The 19,522-nt window shown below is 36.9% G+C and overlaps 3 protein-coding genes across 4 annotated transcripts; all 3 read left to right on the top strand.

Moving 5' to 3' along the window:
* The first annotated feature begins 2,414 nt into the window (after positions 1 to 2,414).
* LOC113726663 (peroxidase N1) lies at positions 2,415 to 4,092 on the top strand. The gene is made up of 3 exons (XM_027250496.2): positions 2,415 to 2,901; positions 3,014 to 3,176; positions 3,542 to 4,092. The coding sequence occupies exons 1-3, from the start codon at positions 2,494 to 2,496 to the stop codon at positions 3,958 to 3,960; spliced, it is 990 nt and encodes a 329-aa protein (XP_027106297.2). The 5' UTR covers positions 2,415 to 2,493; the 3' UTR covers positions 3,961 to 4,092.
* Positions 4,093 to 8,957: 4,865 nt separating this feature from the next.
* LOC113726664 (cationic peroxidase 2-like) lies at positions 8,958 to 10,913 on the top strand. The gene is made up of 3 exons (XM_027250497.2): positions 8,958 to 9,531; positions 9,656 to 9,818; positions 10,142 to 10,913. The coding sequence occupies exons 1-3, from the start codon at positions 9,130 to 9,132 to the stop codon at positions 10,558 to 10,560; spliced, it is 984 nt and encodes a 327-aa protein (XP_027106298.1). The 5' UTR covers positions 8,958 to 9,129; the 3' UTR covers positions 10,561 to 10,913.
* A 5,399-nt stretch (positions 10,914 to 16,312) lies between these two features.
* On the top strand, positions 16,313 to 19,452 carry LOC113726666 (uncharacterized). Of its 2 annotated transcripts, none has more exons than XM_072075028.1 (8): positions 16,313 to 16,503; positions 16,649 to 16,728; positions 17,199 to 17,264; positions 17,630 to 17,727; positions 18,227 to 18,352; positions 18,453 to 18,779; positions 18,896 to 18,961; positions 19,119 to 19,452. In XM_072075028.1, the coding sequence occupies exons 2-8, from the start codon at positions 16,665 to 16,667 to the stop codon at positions 19,266 to 19,268; spliced, it is 897 nt and encodes a 298-aa protein (XP_071931129.1). In that variant the 5' UTR covers positions 16,313 to 16,503; positions 16,649 to 16,664; the 3' UTR covers positions 19,269 to 19,452. The 2 variants fall into 2 exon arrangements, with proteins under 2 accessions (XP_071931129.1, XP_027106300.1); XM_027250499.2 differs by having other exon boundaries at positions 16,314 to 16,503; positions 16,644 to 16,728.
* Positions 19,453 to 19,522: the final 70 nt, after the last annotated feature.

The following is a 19,522-nucleotide window of genomic DNA, read 5'->3' on the forward strand; positions in this document are numbered from 1 at the left end:
AGAATTAGCTGCAACAAAATATTCATAAAATTCAATATCAATAGCATAGCATAGCATACGATGGCAAATTTAAAGCATATTCTCAACAAAACACGGATCGATTTGCCTCTTCCTTCACAAAAAAGATATTCTTGCAATGATAAGCAAGCAAGCCCCGAATACGCATGCAAAAATTTTGCCTTGCTCCCTGGTTTACTGAGGAATCTTTGATGGGATTAGGGTGTAAAGTAAGATCTGTTAAATTAAATCTTCCAGTCATACGCATGTACGTGAGAGCGTGTTAATTACTTCCTTTTGATCATGAATGCACAAAATGACCATGCATGCCAATTTTCCGTTGGAAGAACCTTTTGTTGTCGAGTCTACTAGTCAATACTTTTAACCGTGTACGGATCACTACAATTCTTTCTTTAAACCCATCTGAAGGGGCTGTTCTATTCGATTTCTTGATCACAAAAACGGCGAACCAAAATTTCCCACAGAAAATGCCAGAAGAGACCTCGAACTCTTGTACGTCAAGAATATATGGAAATAGAACCAGCAGCTCAAGCAGTGCAATGACGTGCCACGCAATCAATAGAAGCATAGAACTATTAAAACCACAAAACAAAGGCATGGGGAAAGACCTGTCGATCAACGTTATCCATTATTAATAATATAAAATGTCGTCTAGGTGTTTCCTTCCTCTTGCGACGAGTGTATAATGTTATTTGCACCACTTGGATGCGCTTTTCAAGCCACGCATGTACACTAATAGCAGTAAGATCAGCTTGTTCATTCATAGATATGACTTGCAAACAAACATTGAGAAGATAAAGGTTTAGTATAATATGTGGCTTTCTCTTGATGATTAATCTATTAGAACATGTTTAATATGCATATGCAAATATTAATTCATTGGACAAATTGGGGGAGGATTGAACTGTATGATAAAGGAGAACAGATTATAAGAAGAAGCTAGATTTTGAATTCAAAATTCCCCGTTCGCCGTGCTCCTAATGTCGAGGGGAATTGAGTTTTATTTTATTTTCTTCATATTTGATTATTTAAATTAAGTTAACAGGGTTTCCTTAATTATGAATTATGATTGACCAATTCTTTGGTTTTGGCCTTCAAAACAAAAAAAGAATTATTTGGTTTTTGATGACTGACTGACTGACTTTTCATGCCCGGGCCGAAACGAATACGCGCTTCATACAAAGCCGAGCAAACTAAAAGAAGACAAAACCGGAAGACCTAAATAAGTCGTGCGCCGTTACAGGCGAAATCAGGCTGTTCCCATTTTGGCGGTCCGCCTAACAGGCACAAATAATTAGCTTAGCGAGTTGAATGTGTATTTGAGTAGATATAACAAACAAGTCTCCTCCATACGACCCAAAAGACAGAAAAGAAAGAAAAACTCCTCTTCTTTCTACTAATTACAGTTTGGCTTGCCAACAGATGCATCCAACAATATGGTAATTCAGAATATGAAAGGCATCACTAGCTAGTACAATAGTAAAACAAATTACTGGCAGAGTGCCTCCTATATATGCATGTATATATATGACTGAAAGAGAATTTGAAGCAAGAACCTTCGCTCCGTGGAGACGTAAAGATGAGAAATTAGCACGTTTTGTATAAAAAAGTGGATGCCATTATTGTCTTTCCACATGGATAATACAAGGGCTTGGAAGACAAATGCCGGTTTGTTAAGATTTGAATGCAAAAGTGCTAGTACTTTTCTTTGACCGAGACATGCATAGGGAAAATAAAAAACTATTGTCTATTGGAACCGAACAAAAGTTAGGCATGCAGAATTATTTGGATCCATAAGAAAAGTATACCAAGTTGTATTAGATTATCCATGAATTAGTTGACGAGACCTAGAAACGATTGATGCAGTGAAGTGAAAGGATACTGCCCTGGCACTCGACAGAATTATAATAATCACAGGCTATTTTTTAATTCAAAAGGATAGGACTAGTTCGGTGGTTGATTTATGTCTCATGCACGGCAGAGCTTACATCGTTTACGTTATTTACATATTTTCTGTAGGAAGTTGGGCACTTGTTAGTTACCGGTGAAAATCCAATACTGAGCAATAGTTGAATATGCCCAGAGCCACCATGCATGCAAAACACGGTTGCAATAATAGATGCAACTGGATTTCGTGGAGAATTATCGAGTCTGAGGCAAAGATCATTCTCATTATAAGACAAAGGAAAAGGCAGCTGCGCTGTAATGCATCCAACTCATCATCCAATCCACAGTTTGAAAAGTTTCCAATCCTTATAACCCGGTTTCTTGAAGCCGGCTTTGTTTACTTTCTAGTTTTACCTACTACACAATCCAGGCAATTTGCTTGCTTTTGCTGCATATAAATACCAGAGCTCTAGCTAGCACATTCCTCATCACTCCAACGAGTATCAAAACAGCACAAGTACTACTACAAATTTCAAACACTTACAGAGATACAAAGTTCAATATTTACTAGTATAAATACTCGTGAAAATGGAAGTTCACTCCCTTAACAAAATCTCTGTGATCTTTTCGTTTCTTTTTTTCGCCATGGGTGCTGCAACCTTGGCATTAGGCCAAGGAACGCGAGTTGGGTTCTATGCAGCTGCATGCCCCCGAGCTGAATCAATTGTGCAATCTACAGTGAGAACACATTTTCAGTCCGACCCTAAAGTTGCTCCGGGGTTGCTTAGGATGCATTTCCACGACTGTTTCGTCCAGGGCTGCGACGGTTCTATCCTCATTGACGGTGCAGGCACCGAGAAAACTGCTCCGCCTAATCTTTTGTTGAGAGGATATGAAGTGATTGACGATGCTAAGAGCCAGCTTGAGCAAGCATGCCCTGGTGTCGTTTCTTGTGCAGACATTCTTGCTCTAGCTGCCCGTGACTCTGTTGTGCTGGTAAATTTAATCTTGTGCTATCAAATTCTACTAGTTCCCGCTCAATTTTTCCAGATCATTCTTGTTTCTGTTTTGCATGAGAGGTTGGCTTAACCTTTGGAAGTTCATGCAGGCTGGTGGACCGGGTTGGCCTGTGCCAACGGGACGTAGAGATGGCCGAGTTTCATTAGCATCCGATGCCACAAATTTGCCAGGATTCAGAGATTCCGTTGATGTTCAAAAGCAAAAGTTTGCTGCAAAAGGTCTCGATACACAAGACCTCGTGGCCCTTGTTGGTAAGGACGATCATATTGTTCTGGATCATAAATGGATCTCTCTTTCTTTTTTGTCCATTCTATTTACGTTTTTTTTTTTCGCTAAATTTGCCCCTCCTGATGGACACATTATTTTGTTATAGTTCAAACCCCCGGTAATTGCGTGGCAAATAATCTCCAATGGATTCGTACACATCAATGAAATTGACGTGCATTGTTCTTTCTCGATTGTCAAAATCATTTTTCTCGATCCTCTGAAATTTTAGTACCTATATCAGATTGGCCAAGGCAACGAACATTACTTACAATTGGAACAGTAGCATGATGGGTTAACATCTTCCGTAGCTAACTATTTTAAGAATAGCTAACGGTGTTTATTATGTTAGGGGGACACACAATTGGAACGGTAGCTTGCCAATTCGTCCAGTACAGAATGTACAACTTCAATTCCAGCGTGACGGTTGACCCTTCCATCAGTCCCTCTTTTCTTTCTCAATTTCAGTCACTTTGTCCGGCAAATGGTGACGCCTCCAAGCGTGTGGCCCTAGACACCGGCAGTGAAAACAGGTTCGACAACTCTTTCTTCGGAAATCTTCAGAGTGGTCGGGGTATCCTGGAATCAGATCAAATGCTGTGGACAGATCCCTCCACCAGAACCCTTGTGCAGCGATTTTTAGGGATAAGAGGCTTGCTTGGCTTGACGTTCAGTGCCGAGTTTGCAAGGTCCATGGTGAAGATGAGTAACATTGGTGTCAAAACAGGCACTGATGGTGAGATTCGCAGAGTCTGCTCGGCTATAAATTGAGCTGCTGATTTTTTGCAAATCTTTTGTAGCCCTCAATTGGGATTCCAAAACTGTAATTGTGAAGCTAGCTATTACTACTACTTTGCTATAGATGATCACAAGCCTAAGCGGCCAATGTATTCATTTCGATCCGCAGGATTTAATCTATATATATATATATATATGTTTACATTTTTACCACAGTTTAGGAGGTATATATAGTATGCATTAGAAGAGTGACGAAGTTTCCACATTAATAAGAAAAAAAGAAGAAAATGATAAATCCACGTTCCACTGAGAAAAGAAAAGTATCGGTTGGATACTTTGGTGTACTATTTCATCTCATCTCTTCCAAGTCCATTAGTTCATGAATTCTGCGCTTGTTGCTACTTTGCATCATCCTACAGCTAAATTGCATACAAAAATAGTACGATGTGCTTCTTCATATACAGTATTTCCTCTCAATTTCGGTTGAATTGTCTCTACGACATCCATAGCCTCGTTATGCACATGCATTACAGATGTGGTAGTTGTGACAAATTATTCAATCAGTGCACAATTAATTTTACAATTATAAACGATGATATTTTGTCTCGTTTGTCTAAGCTGCAACCTGATCCGTACTCTAAACATCTTATTTCATGATCTCTATCACAGCCACTCTAAGCAAGTTCTAGCATTTTAGGGTTTGTTTGGCACCCCTGTTTTAGAGATAGTTTAGAGAGACAAAATTTTGGTAGAACACCATCAAAAATAATACTTTAAAGCATTCACAGATTTTACAAAATATACATAAAAAAAAAAAAAAATACACCAAATAAGGTACCGGCGGCGGAGGCGGATATATAGTAGAAGTTATTAGTGGCGGTGGAAAGGGAAAAGGGGTGTTTTGAAAAAATTAAGTTGTTTTGGAAAAATTCAATTTTTTTAAATGATTACAGTAAGGGGTAAAATTTTAAACAAACACTCACAAAATACACGATCCAAATGGATCCTTAGTTGTAATAAAACTTTGAACTGCTATTTCAGCACTGTCTTATGTCAATGCTATTTTACTATTTTTTTTTTTCCATCTACATGTAAAAACATTTCGTTTGATCCTGATTACTTTTATTTAATTGGGGAACTTCTGTAGGAGCATTTACCCCAGTAATTAATGGATCAAGAAATAATTGATAATCTCCATACTTTCAAAAATGAAATCTTGACTTTATTTTTTGGACTAAAAGGTATATTCAGTAAAATTCAATGATTTAAATGGTTGCTTTTCATATATTATAGTAATTTGTTTCTTGAAAAAACATACAAACATTCAAAGCATTTCAGTTCACGAAAACTAGATCCATGCAAGTATGAGCTGGTATCTACAATTTCATTTGGATCATATTGAAATCCAACTAGATTTTGGATCAAATCCAACTAGATCTTAAATTTTAATTCTGTATAGGATTCCCCAAAAGTTCGAATCGAGCCTGTGAGCTTAGAAGTTGAATTCAATTCAATTCATTTATACCCGTAATGCCATACAATTAAACAAGCAAACAAAGGCATTGGGAACGACTAAAATCCCAAAAAAGAAAAACACACACACACACACACAAAGGCATTGGGAACGAGTAGTGGTGGATCAACTGACTCCAGCCCAGGAATGAACAAAGTGTGGTCTAGGTAGGTGTTCCCCACTTTCTTCAATCTCCATTCTGCCCCAAGCCCGAGACGTTGTTTCTTGCGACCAATGTTGACTATTGCATGCTTGCACCAATATAAGCAGCCTGTATATTGGCATATTAAATCAAGGGTCAAAATTAGAAATTTACATATTATTATTTAGTAGTATTTTAGTCAAATTAGAGTTTTAGTAATTTTATTGGAGTCAAATTATGGCCTTGTTTGGCAAGCAAATTTTTGACCAAGTTTGTCTGCTACAAGTTTTTTAACAACTTTAACTACAGTAACCTTAAAAAATTTCTCAAAATTTTTAAACTATACACTTCAAATTATTCAAAAATTTACACATTTCAAAAAAAAATTTTTACAACTTCTACAATAAAGTTTTAGACAAATACAAAAAAAAACTCACTTGTCAAACGGGAGCCTATAATAGTTAGGAATTAGTGTCTTATTAGAAAATTTCTTATGGTTATAAGGCTTATTTTGCCAAGTCCTCTGGTCTATAAGTAAAGAGTCATATTATTGTATTTAGTTAAGAAGAATGAATGATTGAGAGTCTTGTTCTTATGATGTAATTAATAGATTATTACTAGTATTATTTATTTTCTCCCACACATATTTTTATGTACGTAAATTGCCTCCCTATATACATTAATTTAGGTCAAATATATCTCCAATAAGTTTTCGGTTCTACATATTGTACATTCATTGATAACGTTATATACACTATAGATGAGAAAATAATTTTTCTTATATTTCATGTTTATAACATAATAAATTTCATATGTATGCATCTACTTCGTCTTGAAAATCGATCGATCAATTCCATGTTTAAAATTACTATGTTGGACTAATCATTCATCCGCTCCTAATGCCAAAGAGAGTTCAGTTTTCCTTTGATTGTGTCATTTTTTCAATGATTCACTATCTCATCAGGGTCTACTTAGGGATTATGATTGGCCAATTATTTGGATTAGGATGAATTACTTTTCGTGCCCAGCAGTCAGAACCGCGTTGTGCCGAATGAAGACAAAACCAGAAGACTTCCGCCCGGTGAGTCGTGTGATTTTTTTTTTTTTTTTTAATTTTTTTCTAACAAAAAGGAATCTAGATTTAAGAAAAAGTGAAAAACGGGAGGAAGACATGGAGATTAAAACCTAAAATTACCTCTCTGTGTTCTGGAGTTTCAACCTTGGGTAAGCCGCGTAATTAATGTTACAAATAATTACCTCAGCAAGTCGATCTTTTCCACCTTTCTCGGGTAATTAAGCTTTAGCATAGCAAGATGTTGCCAATTTTGAATGGACTTTTTTTTTTTTTTTCTCTAATGATAATGCAGTAGTTTAATGGGAAAAAAGAGACACCAACGAGTCATGTACGAAAGAATAGCAATAGACTAGTTAGTTCTTTAGGGGCATGCCAACCCCACTATGCAAGTGAAAGTCAATGAATAATTTATATCTGAAATTTAAGGGATCTAATTTCGGTGGAAAATTATCTCAGTGGTGATGTGAATGGAATAAAATAGCTTCCACAAACATGGAAAAAAGCCAGTCAACTCCACTATTGCACTATTGTAGGTAGAAAATTAGAAATAGAATGTCTACTCTGTATATAACTAAAAACTAAGAAAATTAGCAATAAAAAAAAAAAAAACCTAAGACAACTAAAGGAGGAACCTTCGCTGTATGGCGACATCAAGATAAAAGTCATAAAACATTGGGATTGAAATGTAAGAAGGGGTAGAAGATTTGTATTTAAAACCCCTAATTTTTTAGACTTTAACATTAATCATTAAATTAAAACCCCTCGACTGTGAAATATATGCATGGTGCATGGTGTAAGGAGCTGTGTTATTGTTGGACTTTGTATAGATTTATTTGTATGGAAGAGTTAAAGTGCCATACTTATCTTTGACCGAAACACTAAAGAAGGGAAAAAAAGAAATTGTGGTGCGTGGAAGTGGAAGACAATTAGGCATGCAGAGGCATATGGTTGTGCAAGAAAAGTATACTAAAGTCATATTGGATTATCCATGAACCTGACGGCCGGGATCTAGAAACGATCGACCCTAGCATATATATATACATATATTACAAATTTTAATTCAAATTGAAAGGAGTAATTTGGTGGTCGATTTGTATGTTACGTGTAGCAGCCAAGGTATTAATGGACTCTTATCATCGACGCGAAGTTGAGCACTTGTCGCTGGTATCTCAAGTGTTAATTGTACTATCGGCTGCTTTAGCATCACAATCCACGATTGTTGGAAAGGGTTGTAATTTTCTAGAGTTTTTGTAGAAAAATATATTGTAAAAATTTGATGTGTGTAAGGCAAAAGAATAATTGAAAAATATATTCACGAAAAATGTAATCATTTTATTTTTGTTAAAAAATTGCTTTCCAAATAAGGTATGGCTCCTTCTTTTTCCCCCCGTAAATTGTGTATTTAATAGAGACAAAAATCAGTACTTCTTCTGCCACTCAATTCCATGAATGCACCTAAAACGGGAAGGAGAAAAAAAAAGGATTAAACAACCTAGTATGACTCTGGTATTCTTATTTGTTTGATCAACTCAACCCACTACTCCGACTATGATTTGTATTGTCAATATAAGTTGCGCTTTAATTGACAATAATTGGTCGGTCATCATTTCTTCGCAACAGATTATTTACTCACAAAAGATCATATCTTTTATAATTAGCGACTTATAGTTTCAAAAATATTGTTCTAATCTAGATGATGATCGGAGCCGAATCAATTCCAATATTTTTCTTTAAAAAAAAAAAAGAAAGAATAAAAGAAGAGCACGGTTCTTATCCAAACTAGATTGGAACTCTAGGTGGCAGTGTATGTGGCATGTAGACCAAATTAAAGTGCTGAAAATGCAGGAAGTACTTTCTTCGGATGGCCTCACATGCATTCTCTCTTCCTCCCTTTTTGAGTTTTTAATGGGTAGGTCAAATTACATTAATATCTCCGCACATTGCACCTAAACAAAGAAGAACCGTTAAGGGAACCTTGGCGCATTGTGTGTCCTGCGTGGCGGTGAAAACCCAATATACTAGCAAAATTATTCACCGAAAGCCAACATGCATGCAGAATTAAGTAGAACGCGGATACAATAGATTCAACTGAATTCTATATTAAGAAATATCAAAACCGAGGCAAGCATCATCTTTGTAATAAAAGGCAGCTGTACTGCAATTCATCCAACCCAAAGTTTGAAAATCTTTCCAACCCTAATTGCCGGAGTCTCCGAGCCGGCTTTGCTTACTTTTTCCTACTCCAGGCAATTTGCTTGCCTTTTGCTGCATATAAATACCAGAGCTCTAGCTAGCACATTCCTCATCGCTCGCACAAGCATACAGATATATATATATATATATATATATATATATATGTCTACAGCAGCTTAAGTATATACATTGCCAATTTCAAATACTCTTGAGCTCCAGAGTTCATATAAATTATAATTCTTCATTATCCCAGTCTTTGAATTTTCCACATTGGTGAAAATGGAAGCTAACCACCTTAGCAAAATCTCTACGTTTTTGTTTCTTTTGTTCGCCTCGGCTGCAACCTTGGCATTAGGCCAAGGAACGCGAGTTGGGTTCTATTTAACTTCATGCCCTCGAGCTGAATCCATTGTTCAATCTACTGTGAGGACACATTTTCAGTCCAACCCTAAAATTGCCCCGGGAATACTTAGGATGCACTTCCACGACTGTTTCGTCCAGGGCTGCGACGGTTCTATCCTCATTGACGGTGCAGGCACCGAGAAAACTGCCCCGCCTAATCTTTTGTTAAGAGGATATGAAGTGATTGACGATGCTAAGCGCCAGCTTGAGCAGGCATGTCCTGGGGTCGTTTCTTGTGCAGACATTCTTGCTCTAGCTGCCCGTGATTCTGTTGTGCTGGTAAAGTAAATTAATTATTTTTATGCTGTCACATTCTTATTAGTTCCACCGATTAATATGTCAATATCGTTCTTGAATCTATTTTGCATGAGAAATTGTGTGTAACGCGTGGAAGTTCATGCAGAGTAATGGACCCGGTTGGCCTGTGCCAACAGGACGAAGAGATGGCCGAGTGTCACTAGCATCCGATACCGCAAATTTGCCGGGATTCAGGGACTCCGTTGATCTTCAAAAGCAGAAGTTCGCCGCGAAAGGTCTCAATACACAAGACCTCGTGGCCCTTGTTGGTAAGTAACTAAGCATATATCGTGTTCTAGAACAATGGCCAAGGCAAGGAAAAGTACAATTGCGTGGATCCAGTCGAATATAAATTCGAGTAATTACACCTTTTCAGAGGATATAATTTGTTGACAATTTACACAAAATAATATAGTTCAAAATTTTGGACCACAAGGAACATGAGTCTATATATGTAAGTATCCGCCACCGGAAATTAAAAATACTTGTAGCGTCCCATATTGATTATATTCCTAGTACAGTACTCCAAGGCTCCTAGTCAACGAGCATTTTAGAAAAGCTAACAATAATGTGTGTATGTTTGCAATATTAGGGGGACATACGATTGGAACAGTAGCTTGCCAATTCGCCCAGTACAGAATGTACAACTTCAATTCCAGCGTGACGGTTGACCCTTCCATCAGTCCCTCTTTTCTTTCTCAATTTCAGTCACTTTGTCCGGCAAATGGTGATGCCTCCAAGCGTGTGGCCCTAGACACCGGCAGTGAAAACAGGTTCGACAACTCTTTCTTCGGAAATCTTCAGAGCGGTCGGGGTATCCTAGAATCAGATCAAATGTTGTGGACAGATCCCTCAACCAGAACCCTTGTGCAACGATTTTTAGGGATAAGAGGCTTGCTTGGCTTGACGTTCAGTGTGGAGTTTGCAAGGTCCATGGTGAAGATGAGTAGCATCGGTGTTAAGACAGGCACTGATGGTGAAATTCGCAAAGTCTGCTCGGCTGTAAATTGAGCTACTGATTTTTGCAAATCTTTTGTACCCCAGAATTGGGATTCCAAAACTGTAATTGTGAAGCTAGCTACAATTACTTTGTTATAGATTTTATTTTTGGTAGTAAAAGATAGTTACATAAAAAAAAGTAGTGGCACTGGGTTACAAGAACCCTGAATCCCTCACTAACTATAGGGGATATTTGGGGAGGACATTAATGATCAAAAATACCGAAAAAGTGTCCTACTGGACTCTCTCTCAACATTGGTATTGCAGGTGCACGCAGGTTTGCCTCCCCATGACTGTGTTATAGATGGTCAAGCGACCAACGTATCATTTCCACAAAAGTTAATATATATGTTTCAGGTGCAACACTTTTACCAGAATTTAAGAGCCGGAATAATGCGTATTGGAAGATAAAGTATCCACATTAACTACAAAAAGAAGAAAATAATTTAATCTTTCGTTCTAATGAGAAAAGAAATGTATGAGTTTGATGCAGTACCTCATCCAGACATATACGCCTTTCTGTGTATCGGAGACTGTAAACATCTTGTGCAATAGAAAGTCTTGGTTGACAGGGTCAAAAAACGTAGCAATATTTTTCTATCATTGTCCCTGTAAGAAAGCTTTCCTAGTACTTTCGTTGAAATCAAATTTGAAATATTTTAGCAATATTTCGCAAATATTTTGTCAACACTTCTACCATTTTTTGTCATGTAGTATATACGGCAACGTACGTAAAAACACTGCTTTTGGTAATTATTACATCTATGTAATCGGAGCTCATGAATAAGAACATCACCTCGAGTTATGGTTTAAAAAATAATTTGTAATCTTGTGGCGTTTTTTTTCATCAGCGTACCTACAACTCCGTTAAGTTTTAAAAACTAAGTATTGGCTTCAAAATTTGGACTAAAAGTTGTTACTGGTTGTACTTTGTGTATAATCATTTATACGATTGAAAAGTGCATAAACATTTAAAGCACTTAAGTCCACAAAATTCTAGATCCAACATAAGTGTGAGCTGGTATCTACAATTTTAATGTTGGAACATATTGACTGTCGGGAATTTTCTCTCATGGAGTATTATATATATCTTCCTGTAAAAATCTTTAAGACAATATAGCAGAAATTTGCGGTACTGAGAGATGGGAAATCAAATCGATTGGCTATCTGATGGTGATTGGAAAACGAGATGTTGGGATGAGTGGATTATCAAGGTATGTACATAATACGCGTTAGAGTTTAAACTATCAAGGTTGATAGATAATTCACATACCTGTGAACCATTTTGCGTGGTCAAGGCATTGGATATTTGGAGCATTGAAGTAAAGGCATGCAAGATGTCAAAATACATTGACATTTTTGTGATCCCTTTTTCGTCTTCTTTTCAGTTTATTCCACTCGGTGGGTAGCCTTTTTTCAACTTTGTCAACTGAGGTTGACAAAGAATCCGTTGACTTTGTCAATGCATCAGACAATGAGCATGAAGGTTTAAGGATCAAAAGGTGGGAATAAGAATTTAAAACTACCACTGAATTTACAGCTCACAAACTCAGCAGCTCATAAAAATTCGATTTTATCATACCTGTGAGAGATAAAAAAAGTACATTTGGATAAAGTTCAACTATCTAAACAGAATATGGTGCGGTAGCCGACTGGATTTAAGGCTTTTGATCTTTTTTTCTAGCTTAAGAAGTCTACAAAATATTCTAGTTACTCCACCCTATTCCATTTGCTGTTACGGTGTCATTGGATTCGATGACCTCGATGTGACTTTTAAGTTGGAAATGTAGTCCGAATATAGGATTTATGCATGGATCGAGATTCTACATTGTAAACATTGATGGACTTTTTCTTTTTTTTTTTGGTATAATTTGTTTTCAGCAAGGGAGAAATATGATTTAAGAAACAGGTAATTAAGGAGAGAAGAATTTAAACATGATGGATTGAAGGTGGCGAAGAATTCAGCATTGACAGTATGATTCCTATCCCAAATCCTATATTGCCTTCATGGTTAAAGTCACTATTTTTTTTTTCCTCCGTCATCAAAATGAATTCTAAAAGTAGAAACGGACTAGCTAGGTGGAACATATTGTCTGCTGTGTCTATAACGAAGAATTTTTAAGGCGCCATATAGACCCGGACTTCTTGGTATTTGTAGTTTACCCAGCACCTGGAATATTGTCGAAATGTGGATGATTCAGTAGTATGGACCAAAATATCACAAGCAGAGCTGGAAAATCCGGGAGACGTTTCTCTCACGATGCAAATCGTACGAGAAAATCCTGCGCGCATTTGGGCGTTTGGTACCCAGGCTTGGCCTTTGTGCTGCAGCGCTGCAATTAATCACCACGATTTTCCATTAATCATGAGGTAGCAAAACTTGGTGAAGAGCTGTCATTTTTACTGTAAGGTTACGATACCTCGGTTTATGAAGATTTATGAGGAGAAGAAACGGTTAATTGGTGAAGGAAGCAACTGTGCAGGGGATGATACTAATTAGGGCGTTAAATGCAAATTTGTACAATGCTAGATGATCCCCCAAGATTTCGAAATACACCTCCTGTGATTTTATGTAGGTAGAAAATGAACAGAATGCACAATCAGTAACGGCAATTATATACTAAACACGTTACACAAGTGCGTGTGATGAAATCATAACATCCACTATAGTTTGCATAAATATCCACTATATTCTCTTGTGATATTTTGCATTTTTTTTCACATAATTTCTTTATCGTTTTTATACAAGATGGTTAAACCATTATTTGATTTATAATTTAAGCAAAGGCATTTTTGGAATTTTAACTAACGACATTACATAAATTCTTTTTCCGTTAACTTTCCACTTTACATGAAATCATAGAGGAGTGAAATGAATATTTTGAAATGTTTGGAGTGTCATGTGGCAACATATGAAATCACAGGGGTCATTTGTCCTTTACCCTACTAATTAAGCTTGTCAATAATGACACTAAAGTTGGTTGTGATTAATTGAGACAATAAGTGAGGCCACCATCTGCACTTAAGGTTATTTGTTATTGTTTCCCAAAAAATTTAAAAGTAAATTTTAAAAACAAATCGTGATAACCTTTTAGCCTATCTTCTTTCTTTGAGGATATGATACTAATCAACGCTTTTAACTTGTAAATGTGGCATTGCTCGTAAATGAAGTGGTGCCGTTCCTTATCCATGACAGAACTTGCCTACTATGAATCTTTTGACGATAAGTACGAATTTGTGTTTGAGAACGATATGCAAGTTAAAAGTAAAACCAAATGCATTTATTCCCACCTGCAGTGCGAAAGCATAGAATATAGCGAAAAAATTCTTTAGAATATATACTCCCATCCTATATTACCAGTAACACTCTTGCACAATACCCGGAGTTCCGGGAATCCGACGGTCGAATAAGGATGGTAAGAGGAGATATATATATATACATATAGATACCCAACCAACTCTGTTAATTTCTACTTTGTGCCTTTAGATTAATAGGATAAGTACACCAAAAAAAGGGTGGAACTTATCATTAAAACTCTAAAATTTGTCATTCCCTCCCTCAATTATATATACTTTATTAGACAATATTCAAATTTACATAAAACGTGACATTCAAGTATCTTTTTTTTTTTTTTTCCTTCAGATACAAGGAGTATTCGGACTTTCGACCCGACTAATTTTCCTACGGCTCAAGAGGAGATGCCCCATACTCTCGTACATGTTAACCTTGGGATTCGAACCCTAATGAAGGAGATGAACGATACTTTCTAGGGAGGGTAGGTGACCAATCAAACTACCAAGTGGGGCGAGACATCCAAGTATTCAGCCTACCTTTTTTCTTACCTAAAGGTACAAAATGTAATAACCCTGCAAAGAAATGTTGAAAGGTTAGATAGAATTGATGGAATTGCGTTTAGTAGACGAGACTCCATCTGCTATGGAATCTGGCCGCAGGAAGGACCAGTTTCGAGAACAACGGAACTCTAGTGCTTCTCAACTGGTGGGTGTAATTGCACCTAGTTCCTGCCTTGTCTGCCCTTGCATAAAATACCTCTTTCCGTCTTCTTTGTTTTAAATTTAGTGGATGATGACGGCATTTTAGGTTTGAGATCTTGCTCCACAATCAGATCAAGAAGGCATAGAAGATGCGCCGCCGGAAGCAAAAACAACGACCCCCCAGAAGAATAATTATATATTCTTAATATTCTCAATTTCGATAGTATTCCAGTATCCAGCGGTAGGCGATGGGCCGTCTGACGTAACATGACCCTGCAAAAAGTTTTGTAATGCTCTCCAACCAAAAAACTCTCTACTATTCTCGCAGTCCATCCTAAATCCTGAACCACTTGTTTTGTTGGACGACACACGTGAGGTGGAGAGCTTGTCTCGCAACTTGAATTTGAAGCATTCTCTGCCCCCTTGCCAATGATCTACTAGTCTACTCAGGATCAGATGATTTTATTCAGGCATCATTAGAGATTAATTTTCTAGACAATGTACACGCTTTCGAGTTTGGATGCATAACAAATAAATATAATGTAATAAGAAAATTGTTCGGAATGTATGATTTTTTTTATCTTTTAGTTTTAAAATATTAACTTTATGTTTTTTTTTTATAAATTCAAGTTAGTAAATTTGGGCACAACCTAAGTTTTTTACCGTTTCTTAGCTTAAAATCACTACGTGATCCATGTGTAATCATTTTTTTTTGTCAAAAAAGGTTAGATCCCATATTTTTAGCAGCAAAAATGAATATGACCACTTTTTTAGGAGAAAAGTTGAATATAATTCATGTCAATTCCTAACTTTTTTGTGATAAAAATAAATATAGATTGAGTCATTTATTCAAATACAACTGGAATCTTACCTTTTGCTTTTAAAAATGTTCATATGTGAATTACGTGATAGATTCAGAGTAAAAATTAGTCAAAAATCTAAATTGGGACTAAGTTTTGTCAAATTGATTTTGTAATGGATGTAATATTACTAATTTAAAAGTGGACGAAAAAAGATATGTAACGAAATATGAAGGATGTTTTGAATAATTTTGTCTAATTTAATATGACATAGGTCCAACCCTACTAATATATGGAAAATGCTACAATTCCTTTTGGGTATGATACCCATGATTTTAATCCACTTACATCTTGTCACATTATTTAGTAATTCATACTCTTCAAATAATCTAAGGATTGATAAATCTTGTTTAATATCCAACGATGAATTTAATCTTATCGGTATAATACCTCCAAAGGGACTATTGAACTCCCCCTAATATATACACACACACTATCAGCTGTGATCAGTGTTAGTGTATAAGAAGATTAATCCTTTAAGTAGTCCTAAAGTCCCAACTTAGAATTTTTTTTAAAAAAAAAGAATCCCAACTTAGTGTCATGACGATGAACGCAATATTAATTCCTTGTGTAACCCACCTGACTTGTTATTTTATAATGTAGCCTATACAAACCTACCAGGCCACTACCTTGCGGATTTGGGCCAAGATTTGCCCTCAAAATTTGGGACCCCAAGCTGCCTCTTGGCTGACACTGTGTAGTGTTACTCAATCATGCAGCCTTCCTCCCTTGTACCAGTTCCTGCAGATTTACATTTGCCCGCCGAGTTTCTGCTGCTTTACAAGAGGAAGGTATGATAAGTAGGGGAGTGTGATAATCTGTGGTGGGGCCTGTAGGGAATATGGAATAATGCCGTGACATATCCCCTTTTGTCATTTTTCTCCTTTTATGGATTTATGCATGGACCCATTAGTTATGGAGTAAGGCCAATAACAGAATATGTACCGTCAGGAAGGTGAAGGAAGATATATGGATTCCCGCTGTGCTGTTGCATATATATATATATATATACATATAGCCCAGGCCAATACTAAAACCTGCAATAGAGCAAAGAACCCCAGAAATTCCGCGTTTTGAGCTCCATTTCTTGTATTTTCAGGTAAATAATCGCCAGTTATATAACTGCGTCTTTTTTTTTTTTTTTTCTCTTCAGCCAAAGCAAGTTCTTGCGTAAATATTCATCGGTATTGTTTTGGAGATGTACCCGTTTGCTGATCACAGCTGAAAAATTTTGTGCAGCTCAGTTTGACAGAAATCCTAATGGAAGTTGTGGGTGCGCGGAGCTCCAATGCCAGTGGAGCCAAATATGAGTGCTTGCTCTTTGGTAAGATCGTGCTATTGCTATAGTCGTAGGAAATGAAAACCCAGAGGAATTGTTTTCTCTCGTTTCGAATATGCAGAAATAACCGATTAAAAGTTTTCATACGTAGAGGAAAGAATAGTCAGAAAAGAAATTAAAAGTTTATGAAAGTTCCTAATTTCTCAAACTTGTCTTTATAGTATCAGTTGTCCTTCTGTCTGCCTCCCCCCCCCCTTTCTCTCTCTCTTCCCTTTCCTGACCTGCGGCCTGAAGAAAACAAATTTTTTGAAAAAAAAAAAAAAAAAACGTAATGGGTAAGGCACATTTGAGTGCATAAATTCATGAAAAGCAAAATCTTGGGGGTCGACAGTATTTATGAAAAGCAAAGAAAAGAAAAAAAAATAATTTGATTTCACGTAGGGTCGGTAGAGGCCAACGGAACATAGGTTATACTTGGAACATATGATTGATGGTGTCGAGAATGTTGTTGTCAGATATGGATGATACATTGTATCCTTTGAGCGCCGGTCTCAACTTGGCTTGCCGCAAGAATATAGAAGGTACGGTTCCAGAGGTCTATGGATGAGTTTCTGAGCATGCTATTTCAGTATTATCAATGGCGGTGCTAAACTTGGATGATTATGCACTAGATGTCTATTCATGTTACGAATTTCAGTGTTAATGGTATTTTAATTGTTCAATGAATACAAAGCTGCGAATTTACAAAATAACAACAAAAAAAATGGTGAACTTAATTAACCCCTTCGATGGAGGGTTGGATTGGACGGTAAAATGGGAGAAATTATAAATAAGAAGTTCTGAATTCAAGAGCTTCAACTTATTACTAAAAAAACCCCCCCCCCCCCTCTTCTAGTGGCTTTTTCTACATATGTTCTTGATCATGCCTTTGTTACAACGACAACAGAGTTCATGCTGCATCACCTGGGAATCGAAGGAACTGAGGTGCCAAAAATGTGTTTGGATTTGTACAAGGAATGTGGGACTACTATGGCAGGTCTCAAGGTACGTAGTCAAATACTCAAGTACAGTTGTCATCACTGTCCAAATAGCTTAAAATGCTAAAGATATATATGTAATTCCGAAAGTAGAATTTAAATAACGAATTAACTTTCATTAATCATTCATATTCTTACATATAACTAATAAACTATTTGTATTAATCATTCATGATATCAGCATTAAGATTTTTTTTAAAGGAAAATTCTATACTAATTAAGCCACATTACGGCTAAGATTTTTTAAATAAAAATTTTATATTTAGCGACGTTACGACTGACCAATAGAGACAAACTAAAAGAATAATTTACCTCCATAACTTTTAAGGATTCGCATATTTATTTATATCTACCCTTTAGTAACGCGTGATTCAGTAATGTCGTGGTTTATCGTCACTTTTTGTAGACAGGCTCTTTTTTAAATTATTACTAGCGCTTCTGCCTATTATGGCTGATGAAAAAAGTATGCTACTGCTTAGGGGAATTTTTTTGGTCACCTGTAACAGGATCTTGGTTACGAATTTGACAACGATGAGTTTCATGCTTATGTTCATGGGAGATTGCCCTATGATGCACTCAAACCTGATCCAATATTAAGGAATCTCCTGCTTTCCATGCCACAGCGCAAAATAGTATGTCAAAGCTGTTGCTGTACTAATAGTTTTTGCTCTGCCTAACAAAAAGCACAATAAACAAAAATAATGAGCGTTTAATTCTGGTGGGCTTAATCAGATTTTCACCAACGCTGACAAAGCACACGCAGCTCAAGTGCTGAGTAGGTTGGGCCTGGAAGATTGTTTTGAAGGTGTGATATGCTTTGAAACCCTCAATCCACCACCTCCGGAGGCACCTTCTGCTGATCACGCCAACGGAACGCCGGATGATGACAATGACAGCGCCGGAGAAAGTTCCGAAACAACAATCTCTGGAGACGCCATCAATGATGAGACAAAGAGCAAGACCATATTTAACACGGCGAAGCAGCAAATTCTCTGTAAACCTTCTCTAACATCGATGCTAGCTGCCATTCGCATTGCAAACGTCGACCCCAACAAAACTGTAAGTTCTGAAATATTGTTGATTTTTGCTGCAGTTGCCTTCGTTTGAAATGGAAGTTAAATTTCTTGGTGCAGCGAAGATAGATCAATTGACAAATTTTTGTCCTTTTTTCTCAGATTTTTTTTGATGATAGTGCTCGAAATATTGCTTCTGCAAAGTTAGCTGGACTTCATACCGTAATAGTAAGTTTCTTCACCAGCCTATCATGCTACTGTTGCATCTTTTGAAATTGATCACAGCACTGTTATTTACTAGGATACTCTCTTGCTAAAGTATTACTCCCAAGGAAACCAGTTGATCCTTAACAGCATCAAAATAAGTGAGCTAATAATGATGCAGGTGGGGAGCTCCAACCTTGTTCCTGGTGCTGACCATGCGTTGAGTAGCATCCACAATATCAAAGAAGCCCTGCCTCAGATATGGGAAGCTGAAGAAGAGCATCTGGACCAAATCATCCAATCCAGAGTGGAAACTGTAGTCCTTGCGTAGGAATAAATATGTACAAATAGGAGATTACTCCATCAAATCAGTAGGGAAACTTGTAAGTCATCGTTGGCTTGTCAACGAGGCTATGCAATGAAACGTCAATCTGCAAGTGCAACTCATAAAAGCACTTTGTAGATTGCCATATTACATTTTTAATGCAGAAAGGTTTTAAAGGTTATTCTGTCAATCAAGCGACTGCTTCTCTCCTCAGAAGAGTTTAGATAAATTCGTGAGAAGCACCTCCTCCACCCCTCTCA

This window comes from Coffea arabica, chromosome 2c, assembly GCF_036785885.1.
Source record: "Coffea arabica cultivar ET-39 chromosome 2c, Coffea Arabica ET-39 HiFi, whole genome shotgun sequence".
NCBI lineage: Eukaryota > Viridiplantae > Streptophyta > Magnoliopsida > Gentianales > Rubiaceae > Coffea > Coffea arabica.